This window comes from Apostichopus japonicus, chromosome 17 (genome assembly GCF_037975245.1).
Source record: "Apostichopus japonicus isolate 1M-3 chromosome 17, ASM3797524v1, whole genome shotgun sequence".
NCBI lineage: Eukaryota > Metazoa > Echinodermata > Holothuroidea > Aspidochirotida > Stichopodidae > Apostichopus > Apostichopus japonicus.
In genome coordinates this window covers 4,197,125-4,210,000 of record NC_092577.1, presented here as the reverse complement: position 1 = coordinate 4,210,000, position 12,876 = coordinate 4,197,125, and the positions used below count along the sequence as shown (strand labels likewise).

The window sequence follows — 12,876 nt, the reverse complement described above, 5'->3', positions numbered from 1 at the left end:
AGCTGTGTGAAAATGAACATCATAACAAACGAATGATGCACAAATAAACTACTGATATTTTATGTATTTTGTATACTATCTTCGACAGTTCATAGGATTCGCGCGACACGTTGCATAATTAAGAGCTTCTGATTCTTACCAGGTCTGTTTTCTGAGGAGATGACCTCTGACCTGTATGCTAGAATAAGATTTCCAGCCACTGTGACTGATGAACGTCGTATGATTTAAGAGTCATCACTGATACAAGCATAAAGAAGGTTTATAATCGGCGGGACGTTCTGCAGTGATGGTTGTCATTACGCACACATATTCAGTACATTAATTTACCACCTTATACGTCATCCTTGCAAGCAATACGACAGCACACTTAAATGCAACCAACCAATCATATACTTTACCATATGCCATTAACACTTTAACGTTTATCAAGGCATCCAGGTTAGAGGGCTCAATTGTATGTTGTTAAGCAGAGCCGAGGTTGAATAAAGAGTTGATGGCATTTTACTTTAACTTCATTGTTCTTAATCTTTCATCCAACGCACCATGGCCAGATACTGTTTATGAAAAGAAAAACCTCTGGGCAGATAGAGCAGTTGTCCATGATGGGAGGGGGATTGGGGGGGGGGCAAAATTACATTTCTCTTTCTTAACGGCAGTGCTAGATCATTCAGCCAAATCCTTTCCCGGAGAAAGAAAAGCTGTCGGAAGGTCAGATTGTGCATTTCATATGTATTTTCATTTTCATTTTTTTAATTATCATAAAACGTCGAAAATTAAAAATTAAACATCTTCAAATCTTGAAATATGAAGAAATGTTAAGAAACAAAGGATCCTTTTTTCGAATGTTTCAGATAAAAGTAAAATATTTGTAATAAAGCAATGAAATATCAAGGGAAATATCGGAAATTTTGTTAATCGAATTACTCTTTATTTCGAGAGTTGTTGTAGTTTGAGATTATAAAACGTTCTTTCAAATTGTGACATCTTACATTAAAAAACACACGAAAAACAAAAGGAAAGTCCCTGCAAACATAGTTGTTATTTTGACACATAATGCCCAAACGTTTACCAACGTTCCATCTGGGCCAACGATCTGCAGAACTTAACTTTACCTGAGGAAGACTCCTGCAAACCTATGCAGGTGCGTATCCAGGGGGGGGCGTTGGGGGCGCGCGCCCCCCGGGTAAGAAAAAGAGGAGAGAAAAAAAAAGAGAAGAAAAAAGGAAAAAAGAGGGGGAAAGAGGAGGAGGAGAGGAAGGAAGGGAAAAGAAAAAGAAGAAAGAGAGAAAAAGGAAAAAAGGAGGGAGTTAAAGAAAAACGCCAAGACACGGGAAGAGAAAGAGGAACAGTGACATTATTACAGCGCTGATCCCTATTATATACACAGGGTAGCCAGTGACGGATCAAGGATTTCGGAAGAGGCGTGTGCCTCACCCTACCCCTTACACCGACAACTCAATTCTTGACGTTTCCATTTTTCTTCTCTTACTCATGATCTATATATATACTATATATGGTATATCATAACGCGTGTGTGTGTATATACGCCTTAATCAATTGTAGAACGGTGCTATGAAACCAACTGTGGCTGGTCTCGAACTCGACCGTGTCGTCGGGGAACATGACAAATTTCGGGAAGGGGGCGACCGCCCCCCCCCCCCTTCAGCATATTATTTAATGATATCGCTAGTAATTTCAAAATAGAAAGTGCTTAGATGCAACTTACAAGGCCTGCGAAGTGTCATTTCCAGCGATCTGGGAGGCATTTTCGGCCAAAATTTGCTTGTACGCTTCGCGCCAGCAAATGGTCCTGGGTAGTGCCATTTCCAGCGATCTGGGAGGCATTTCGGCCAAAATTTTCTTATACGCTTCGCGCCAACTAATGGGGGTGCTACGCTTAGATAATTTGCCTACAGGCTTCGCCCTTTCCTTGGCAAATTCCTCGCTACGCGCCTGTTCGAATTTGTAAAGCAAACAGCAGATATCACATCATATCAGTGAGCATGAAAATGGCGTTCCAGGATGAACAGCCTCAAAATTGTCCAACTTGCCCGAAAAAAATAACCAAAAATTTTCGCGCGCTCCGCGCGCGTCCAACATGTTAATGTCAATATCATATAAGCAAGCATCGGTTATTACATCAGATGCCATCGTGTACCGTACGGTCCGTGAAAGTGGCACAGTATACCGCGGGATGCTAATGTAAACAACGAAATGTCTTATGTAGACGGAGAAAAATCATGGAAGACCAATTATGTTAAAACTCTCTTTTACATTAGTAATGGCGAATTAGGGGCTGCAGCCCCCACCCCCCGCCTCCTACTCCTATGTGTGTATTGTTCGGTTTCGGAAATATCTGCTATATTTTCATTTCCTTCAACCAAGTTTTATAATAGCCGTTATAAGAGGTTTTAATATTTCTACACCAAGAAATTAACTGTGTCTGAATTTTTGAAAATTTCTGACCCACATTCTTCATCACACGTCCCTCTACTCGTGCAATATTGACCGGTCTGTTAGGGGTTCAAGGAGGTTTTTCCAAGGGCGGCGGAACCGGGGGGCACAGGAGGCACGTGCCCCCCCCACTTTTCCTCAGGTTAAAAATGTGCCCTTTTTCTACATAAAAATTTAGGTGTCTCAAGTTAGCAAGAGGCCAGGGAACCAGAATGAACACTCGGGAAGGGCCGTTTTCGGCCATCTGAGGGGTTTGTAAAACCAAAAAATTTCTTGCACGCTCCGCGCCAACCGATGGTGGCGCTCCGCTCAGATAGTCGTGCATACAACTTTGCAAAAACCCTGGCTACGCCGCTGACTTTCTAATGAATTTCTGTGGGTCAAACTCAAAGCTATTTCGAATGGAAAAAAAATCGTAAGATATTAACAAGAAATAAATTCTAATTCGGAAGATTCCTACATTAGCAACTAGCATGATTTCACCTCATTTTGTCTCAAAAGAAAACTTGTTCCATGTTTCCTAATTTGCACATTGGATATTGCAGTGCTAGTATGCATATTTTCCTTGAGGGGGGGGGGGGGCGTTGATGGGATGATGTGTATACGCAAATAAGATAAATACAATAAGATTTATAAAGGGTACTAAATATAAGGCTGCATCAGTCCAATCGAATATCTGCAAAGTGCCCTTTGATGTCGGTGCCCCCCCCCCCCCCGATTAAAAGTGCTTCCGCCGCCCTTGGGTTTTTCTATATTGGTTGTCCATAGATGAAATTTTGTGCAACATTATGGGTATTTTTTGAATTGAGTTTAATCACGAGAAACGTAAATTTTCAAATTCTGAACAAATAATGGGCTTAAAACCTTGAAAAGTGGGGCTGACGGATATTGTGGGCCGCGACGTAGAATCACCTACAAAAGCAATGATCCACAGGACATGCGATGAGGTTGAACATGATGTGTGACTGGTGACGATCTTCAAAAAGGTTATGGATGGAAAAAAAACTATTGGGAAATACTGCGGTTCTCTCTCAGGCAAAAGTGTACATCTGGTTGCTTATTTTCAAGCCCGTAAAGTGCCATTTCCGGTGATCTGGGGGGTATCAAAACCAGAAATTTTTTGGACGCTCCGCGCCAACCGATGGTGGCGCTCCGCTTAGATAGTAATTCGCGCCCCCCGGGTTAGAAAATCCTGGATACGCGCCTGCTATGTTTTTTTGGCCCCTACTCTTTGATAAACTCTCTGCTTTTTTTTTGATACCGTACGAAGAACATTATCCGTATAGTTACGTTGATCAAATATTGCTTAGATTTATTGTAGATCCATATTATACGACGATGTTTTGTTTAAAAAATCACGATAATTCCGATAAAATGTAATGTAATGTAGGCCTAATGTACATAAAATATTATATAGCGCACTACGCGCGATGCATCTGCGGGCTTTACAAACAATCTAGAATATACAATGACATAAAACAGTAAATACATAAAACATATACCATAAACAGATATATACAGGAATATGAGATCGAAAAACGATTAAAAGCACTGGTGTAGAGTAAAGCGATAAAACAGATTGACTACAAAATCTACAATTTGAATGCTAAAAAGTGAAAATTCCAATTGAAATTCCAAAATATGAAACATTTAAAAAAAAGGTCCAGGGGCTGATGTCAGCAATTCTTAGCTCATAGCCAAGAAAAACGTCACATATAGCCATTTTTCTTTGAAGATCGGACAACAAAGGTCCTAGAATAGAATAGGCCAAGTAACGAGACAAGAGACTATAGTCATGCAGTTGACCCGAGTATATATTGACGGTTTTATTTGCAAGTTACCGATAAAACTCATAAATAGAAAACGTAAATAGCCGTCTCGATATGGGCAATTATGCGAGGCTAGTACTTCCGTGTCACATCTCGGTGCAGTAACTGTAGAAATTTAGGTCAGGCGTCCAACATATTTAGGTCTTTGCAAGAATATTTTCTCGTGAAAAAGAATTGTAATCTTGTCCCCAGAACTGTACGAGAACTTGCAGTTAACATACGGCCGATCGTGCCCCGTTCAATACATCTTCTGACCTCCTATTTAGAGCCTTCAATCTAGGGTGGCAACAAGTTCAGTGGGCGGGGAAAAAATGAGTTTCGTAAGAAAAGATAAAGACACAAATTTAGTGAATTAATACCATTTTGTAATATTTAATGTCGTTGATAATAAAAATTCGATATATTTTTTTATAATCACTATCTTGCAATAAATTAAAGAATTATTTAAACTTTCGAAACGACTATATATGCTCAGGGTGGTTAATGGTATCAAAGTTTCGCGAAAAGTTGCCACAATTGTAGGACCCGGAATTGAGAATACTGTCTCTATTGCGATAAGGAAATCTCGTTAAATAATTCAATGAGTGGACTGTATATGTAACCTACACTAATATCTTCATGAATATTCAGTTAGTTTACACTGGAACTCAATGTACATTACGATCTTCCCAGCCTATAGCAAATTCCACCTAGTCGACTGTTTTTGGCCTAAAACATGGGAGATTAAATATCTACCTGAGTTGGTAATGCTAGCCATACTGAACGCTCCTCTGCACAAATTCATGATTAACACACAATCTACTACTATTTCAGTGGTCAACCAAATATGTCTTCACACAGGAAAAGTATAGTGATTGTCAATTAGAGCACTTGTGTTAACAATCATACGGTGGCTGGTCAATTAATTATGTGCCCTCAAATATGAATCATATGGCAGTACTTGTTTAGTTCATGCTATCAATTAAAAAATTATTGGTGATCGAATGAATTTGTGGAGGTCCTGGTTTTATATGCAGGCTTCACCGTCATGTAGGTGGACGAAACTGCAGCTGAAATAGTTACCGAACATAAAAACATTCGAGCCGTGGTAACTATCAATGGAATGTTTAATCGACAAATTGGGTAAGTCTCTCCCTCCTCTCTCAAAAGATTAAATATGCTCCATTTCATAGATTGTGCCACTAGTTTTGTTAATGGAGAGGTGCGCTCTCTCCACCTCTCTCTCTCTTTCTCTGTAGGTTTGTAACATTGCAAAGTGTTCTTTCTAGATAAGTAGGCTAAATGATTGGTAAAAATCAAGTTCTTGTTGCTCAAACGACCGTTCATTTTCCTCAAAAAGAACTTTCACTTTCGAAACTATAACAGTTCTTTTGTGATATATATCTATATCTATTTATTTTCTGTATGATCTATATATTTTCTGGTGTGTTGTTCTTTATTGATTTACTATACATCTGTCATACCACATTCATTTCTTGTTTACGGCTTGGCTTGCTTATTCTGTGTAAACTGTCAGATTCAGAGCACTAGGGTGCACTCTGTACAATCATAACACTTGGGTAATACGCCCTCAATGACAGTTATACATAGCCAATTTATACGCATTCACAAACCAGTAGAATCACTGTGGTCGAGTGGTACGGACTTTGGTCTGTGACATAAGATCCGGGGGTTCGATTCCTACCTTCTCCTGATGGGTCCCAAAAGGACGAAACCGGTCGTGAAGTGGAAGTTATAAATATATATATATATTATATGTTACTTTCACCCTCCCCACTGAACACACAATCGGAAACAAAGAAGACTAAACTTCTCGTGTGTATCCTCGGCAAATGTTGGAAGGGTCAAGTTATACATAATATATTAACTTTGGTTATCATGCTTTGGCCTCTAAGCGTATGTCGCTATAAAGACGTTTAAATCGTGAAACACGCTGGCTATTTTGGCTACATCTATGTGTCTATGTCTCAATGAAATAACTTATCCATGTCCCACACACCAGAGCTACTCTTAATTTCACAGAATGATTTAGTAGTAACATGTATACTTCAAGTTCCAAATAAATATATTAGGTAAATTAGCTAAATACATGCTGTGTTTAGAAATAATTGTCTAAGATCTGTATTTACTCATCACCAAACGGCCCGCCAAGTGGATTTTCGACACGATCGGCACCCGCTAGGAATGGGTTAGGGCACATCTCGAGGGTTTCACTGTCACAAGATGGATCTGCATCCTGATAGATGCAACAGTCATCTTTCGTCATAATATTTTTCTGCAGAAAAGCCTTCATCCAGCCAGTAGCGTAGCCAGGATTTTTTCAGTGGGGGGGGCGCTGGGGGGGGCTTGAACATTTTCTGGGGGGCCTGACCATTTTATTATTACTATCTAAGCGGAGCGCCACCATTTTTAGCTAAAAGGCCTCCTAGATCGCTGGAAATGACACTTCCCAGGCCTTCTAAGCTGCTCTAAAGTTTTCTCAACATCCTTTATTTTGAGATCCCATGTTTTGATATGGTCATCAAATAGTTTAGTGAAATAGAAAAAAAAAACAGTCTGGTAAGTTACTTTGAAATATCATGATATATCTTTTGTGAGTTTGACACCGGCATTGACATTTTGCGACAAATCTGCAAATTGCGAGTGGAAAATCAAGAAAGATTGAATGGGCTTTCAGCCAAGTAACAAACTGAAACGACCGAACTATATGTCAAACTGACATCAAAGATCGTGTCTGAAATATTATTAGGGTGATAGACTGATTGGCCGGCAGTGGCGGAGCTAGGGGTATTGGTCAGGGGCGAGAATGGCCTGTAGGGACGCTTTCTACACTACCTAGGCGGAGCGCCACCACAGGTTAGCGCGGAGCGTACAGAATTTTTTTGAGTCAAGATATTTCCTAGATCGCCGGAAATGACCCTTTCCGGGCCTTGCTAATTTGCAGATAAACGAAGAATAAATATGTGTCATCGCCATTTGTGACAAGTCGGAAGTTTATATGGGTGTTGAAAGAAGCATCACAATCCATGTGGTATCTTTGTGAGTGCTCATGTGTTCGAAAAAATAGATCGAAAACCCCGTACAGTTCTTGGAAAGAGTTTCGTACAACAGAATTAAGTGCCGATGAATTAAATACCGCCGTAGGTTAGAGCATTTTGTCAGTAAACTACACCAACAAAATTTGACAAATGTCAATAGGTAGATGAGAGTGCAATAAAAAGTCAATAATCGCGAATAAGTAAAAAGTGCTAAAAAGCTGAAAAGGGCGCCAGCAGTCCATTTGAGTCCGTCAGGGGGGGGGGGGCATCCGCCCCTGACTGTTTGGACGCTCCGCCACTGTTGGCCGGTATTTCTCAGCGATAGTGTTGTCACCTTTCTTGAAAATATGTTTTTTTAGCGGTTTTAAGAGCATCAGGGTACGTCCCAGAAGTGAAAACCCGATTGAAAATGTAACAGGGTATCGAGGCAATGACGCCAGCAATGATTTGAGAAACATGTGTATGATGTCAGCAGTTTTTACCTTTTAACATCTTGTTTTGCATATAAGTACCTGGAAACTACCTTTTTATAAGGGTATAGTATTGCTCACTAGCTAGTTTGATCAGTTAATGCGAACTGGTTACAAGATACTGATTGGCTGTTTGTATTAGTATTTATTTGTATGTTAGGGATTATGGATATTTTAAAAAAGAGTGACGGTCGTTAACATGCGTTTTCAGTACAGTGCGACTACTGTAGACTTCTCGGCCTATGCGCTATGTCACGTCAGGTTTTTCAGCAACTATAGCCTACTGCCGGTCCGCGGTCGAAGGGTCGTTCATGAGTGGTCATCATGGAGATTCGAGACCATTCAGACCAATGATATATTTTTCGCACATGTAATTTTTTTTTCGACACCCAAAATCCCAGTGGGAAGGCGACTGGGGGGCGACACGCTTTCATGGGGGGGCTATCGCCCCCACGCCCCCCCCCCCCGTAGCTACGCCACTGACTGAATATGTGTGCGTAATGACAACCATCACTGCAGAACGTCCCGCCGATTATAAACCTTCTTTATGCTTGTATCAGTGATGACTCTTTAATCATACGACGTAAATCAGTCACAGTGGCTGGAATTCTTATTCTAGCATACAGGTCATAGGTCATCTCCTCAAATATAACAAAAAACTGACCTGGTAAGAATCAGAGGCTATTAGTTATGCAACGTGTCGCGCGAATCCTATGAAATGTCGAGGATAGTATACAAAATACATAAAATATCAGTAGTTTATTTGTGCATCATTCGTTTGTTATGATGATCATTTTCGCAGAGCTTGAACAAAAGAGGATATATTATATAAATTGTATAAGTATGATACATATATTTTGGAAAATATTTCTAGATATAACCAATTTGAAAGATAATCCTTGGCCGGAGATGGAAAGTTTCACGCTTTACACGTTGGACAATATGACGAGTTGCAAAACCAAATATTAATCGAGTTCGAGGATCGATCATATATTACTTGTTAGTGAACTCTATTACTGAACAATTGAATATAAAATATGTACCAAAATAGGCTAATGAAATGTTATTGATTTCTTGCCAATATAAAAACTATATATACAATACGCTAAAAAGCTCAAAAGTAAATATAAGCCAGCAAAGTTGTTCATATCTGATCCTCGATTGTATCCATTGATGATTTGTGTTTTACTCTGGTGTGTATTTATTATTTAAACAACATATGCCCCTTGTAGTTACCAAATGTACTCATCAGAAATCATATTTCTGGCTTTGAAATACCTCTTCGCAATACCTGACCATTGCTTCAAATACAAGTCATCATCTTGGGTCAGATTGATAAGAGAGCACAAACCAACTAAAAGCATTTTCAGTTCTCAGTTTAATTTTTTTATTGAGTAACTGCAACGTTATTTAACATTGTTGCTTTAGCTATATTCTTTGATGAAAATTATTTTCCATAATAAAACGCGGTTTTTGAAAATTTTGGATCTAAACATATATTGAACTTGGTGGGCATGTTACGATGAGCCTCCGAATGTACTTAGTCCAAATAAATCCACATTTCGGAACAACCTGGATTGCTCTCTTGTTATAATGGTTATTACAGTTTGCGTACCCGGTAGCACTGTCTTATCATTTCTGATAGGAATGTCTGCGTTTTCAGATTCGCTTCCAAATCTGACATATCTATAAGTTAACATATGTCAATATCTAGATTGATTCTACATTGTGCACAACATCCTGAACTTTTTGAGTTTTAATTGAAGAAGTTTTTCCATTTCTATAATAACTGGCAGGAGATTTTTCTAATATCTTCATTTCTCAATTAACTGCATTTTATCGTATACAAATTATGATCATCCATAAATGAAGAATCTAAAGTAGAAAGTTTATCACTTGATAATGTTCACGGTAATGCAGGGGCGTCGGAAGCTATTTGGGATTGGTACGGCAGATCAGAGAGTGGCCATCTATCATAATTATCGGGGGGACGTTTGGAAGGTCAAACTACTAAAATTTTGAAAAGATGCCTCCCAGATTGCAGGAAATGGCACTACCCGAGCTTGAAAACAAGACCCCTGTCATGCCAGAGTAGTCACATTTAGCCTTCTTGCTTGTTTCATTTTGGTTCTTTATTTTTTGCCATTTTTCTTTTTCTTAGTCCTACTTTTTTCTTTTTTTCTCTTTCTTTTTTTGCGCCGTGATATTGGTCCGGCGTTCGCCGGACCTGCCGTACCGGCTCCGACGCCCCTGTAATGATTGTTTAGCTCAGCTTGTGATTCCTACTAATATTGTTGATTCTTACTTCTAATATGTAAGAACTACATTTGTAGCATTTAAACTACAAACTAGAAAATATTAATTCTTTGCGATAGTTGAAAAGTTCCTATTCGATAACTAACATACCTCTTCTCTTGGAGGAACGCATTCAAAATTTATACCTGGCACAAATCTGATATAATAAAAGCTGAGGTAGTCACAGGCAATGTTAAATTATTAAAGTGAAAGGACAACAAACAACAAAATTTCAAATACAGCAACACCAATATGTATATATATATATATAAATATATATATATATATATATATATATATATATATATATATATATATATATATATATATATATGTAGTATACTTCATATTTAATAGAATAATGTACTGCATTGAATTGACTACTATAAATATTTTAGATAGTCAAGGGTTAATGAAACTTGTAGAGTTTCCCTGAATTTGAAGTTGCCAGTATTAACTTTTCTTCACCTCCAGTAACAATAGTTGTAATACAAGATGCGTCAGAGTCTACTGATCGACTCGAGAGTTGCTCTCCGCCGGTAGGCTGATATCCTACTAAGAGATAAGTACATTTACGTGACATGATGACGTATATTGACCATAATATATAGGTGTACCCATTTTGGTCTACACAAATGCTACAAGGCGAAATATTGGAATCAACGAGCCTCCTCGGTTTCGTAAACTCATACACTATCCTACTGTTACATCCCTTCACGGACACTGCATAAGCTCTCCTTTCCATTCTATCGCAGATAAGAAAATTGTCGTCTTTGAAAGCAATTTCCTCTGAGCAAGTGACTGTATGTGGTAATTTGACGGTACGTATGTATTGCAGTGAACAATTAAACACATACAAAGCTCTGCTGTTCGTACCGACCACTACCAATTTCTTTATTGGATGTACTGCCACGCACAAGACCACCCTCTCTGCTGGGTAATAGGCAACCAAATCTTCCATGAGTTTGGTACATCTTGTGCCCTTGAACAAATCATAAATGGCAATTTGACTGGGTCCACTAACCAATACAATGCTTTCTTCTGATAATACATCGCAGCAAATGCTGGTGGATCTGATTATACCATATATATCGAAAAATGATTGATGCAATATTTTACCCTGAGCGCTCAAAGTGGTTATATGCATTTGTCTTTCGGCCTTACCAGTTACTATGGCAGCTTCATTGCAATATCTTATGCACTGAATAGAATGACATTTGCGATTAAATCCTTCAATTTGGATAACAGACATTGACTTCTCTGCAATTCCTTCTCTAATAGCTTCGTTTGCGTCTAGATCTACTTCGATCACTTCGCCTAGCGTCTCAAAACTTGGGAATTGCCTTTCCGTATCTGCAATCAACGGATCGATAGCTGCTATTACATCAGGAATGCTCTGTACACTCGTCCAATCATGCTTTGTGGTCAGAATGCTAGACGCTGTAAAAGTCAAATTTTGAAATCTCTTGATTATGTTGTCATAGTAGTCCGAAAGTTCTCTGATATTGTCGTGACTTTGCTTTTGATGTACCTTCACCAGTTTCGTTTTTTCATCAAGAAGACTCTGTAAGCTCTCCAGCTGTTGACATTTTTGTGCAATTTCGGCTTCGTTTGCTTTCTGAAACTTCTTAATCTGTTTGTCAGTACTTCTTGTTTTCTCGGCACAGACCTTCTCGTGTTGCACAACAAGCATCTGCATTTTTTCTTCCAACTCCTTCTTATTATCGCTAATTTCTTTCTGCAGAATCGCAGTTTGGGTATCCTTCTGCATTTTGAAATCATTTTTCAGTTTGTCTATTTCTCTGTTTATCTGCATTTGTTCTCTCTCAAACTGTGACTTGATCACCTGCTCTCGTCCACGTGTGTTATCTTCCAGCTTTGTCCTCTTTTCAGACAATACTCTTGGCATATCGTAGACTTTCTCTTTCAGCTCCATCAATGTCCCGAGGCTGTCAGTCAGTAGTTTCCTCTCCGATTTCGCCAATGACGTCACTTCCTGCAGGTCGTGTGCTTTGTGCTCTCCGAAGGCTCCGCAAACCATGCAGATCGGTAAACTGTGACAAGATTTGCAACATAACTCTGCCACCTTCTCAGGATGTGTATGGCACTTAGGGGCATCCTTTAGTGAGTCCAGCTTTTCCATACTCAGGTTGCTATCTACCACATTGCACAGTTCTAAGACGTGAGGACGATGCTCTTTCACAATGTTGTTCTTCATATGAATATCACAACAATTTTGACAGAGGAAGTCGTTGCACTTAAAGCAGTATGCAGTAACTGCAAGATCAAGGGTACAACCATAGCATTTCTTGATAATTTCCGACTTCAAAGCTGTTCACATAAAAATCTGTCTTAAATCCGTCCTCCGGAACAACTATGCTTTGCTGACATAGTGGACATTTCAACTTTTCACCAGCTTTACCTATAAGTGGCTCCAAGCAGGCGCTGCAAAATCGATGTAGGCAGGGTAGTAATTTGGGGTCTTTAAACTGCTCAAGACAAATTGAGCAGAGGAGGAAATTTTCATCAATATCATTTAAAACGGTTGAGTTGGATGCCATTTTGATGCAAGCTGAAAGAAAATACCAAAGAAAGAATATTTTGAATTTTTATCAAATATCAGCTCATAATGGAGTGTAAGCTCAGTGGTTAATGCCGGTGCCTTCCAATCACAATGTCCCCGGTTCGAGTCACTCCAAGATTAATGTATGTCGTCCAGTTACAGAGTTGTTGAGATTTCTTAAGTTTGAGGGCGCTGTTCGTAAAACGTACGACCCGCTTGACTTTTTT

General features: G+C 39.1%; 1 protein-coding gene across 1 annotated transcript; it reads right to left on the bottom strand.

Moving 5' to 3' along the window:
- Positions 1 to 10,457: 10,457 nt before the first annotated feature.
- On the bottom strand, positions 10,458 to 12,411 carry LOC139984314 (uncharacterized). Its single transcript, XM_071998179.1, has one exon. It carries the CDS (start codon positions 12,302 to 12,304, stop codon positions 10,496 to 10,498), a length of 1,809 nt encoding a protein of 602 aa, XP_071854280.1. The 5' UTR covers positions 12,305 to 12,411; the 3' UTR covers positions 10,458 to 10,495.
- Between the last annotated feature and the right edge of the window lie 465 nt (positions 12,412 to 12,876).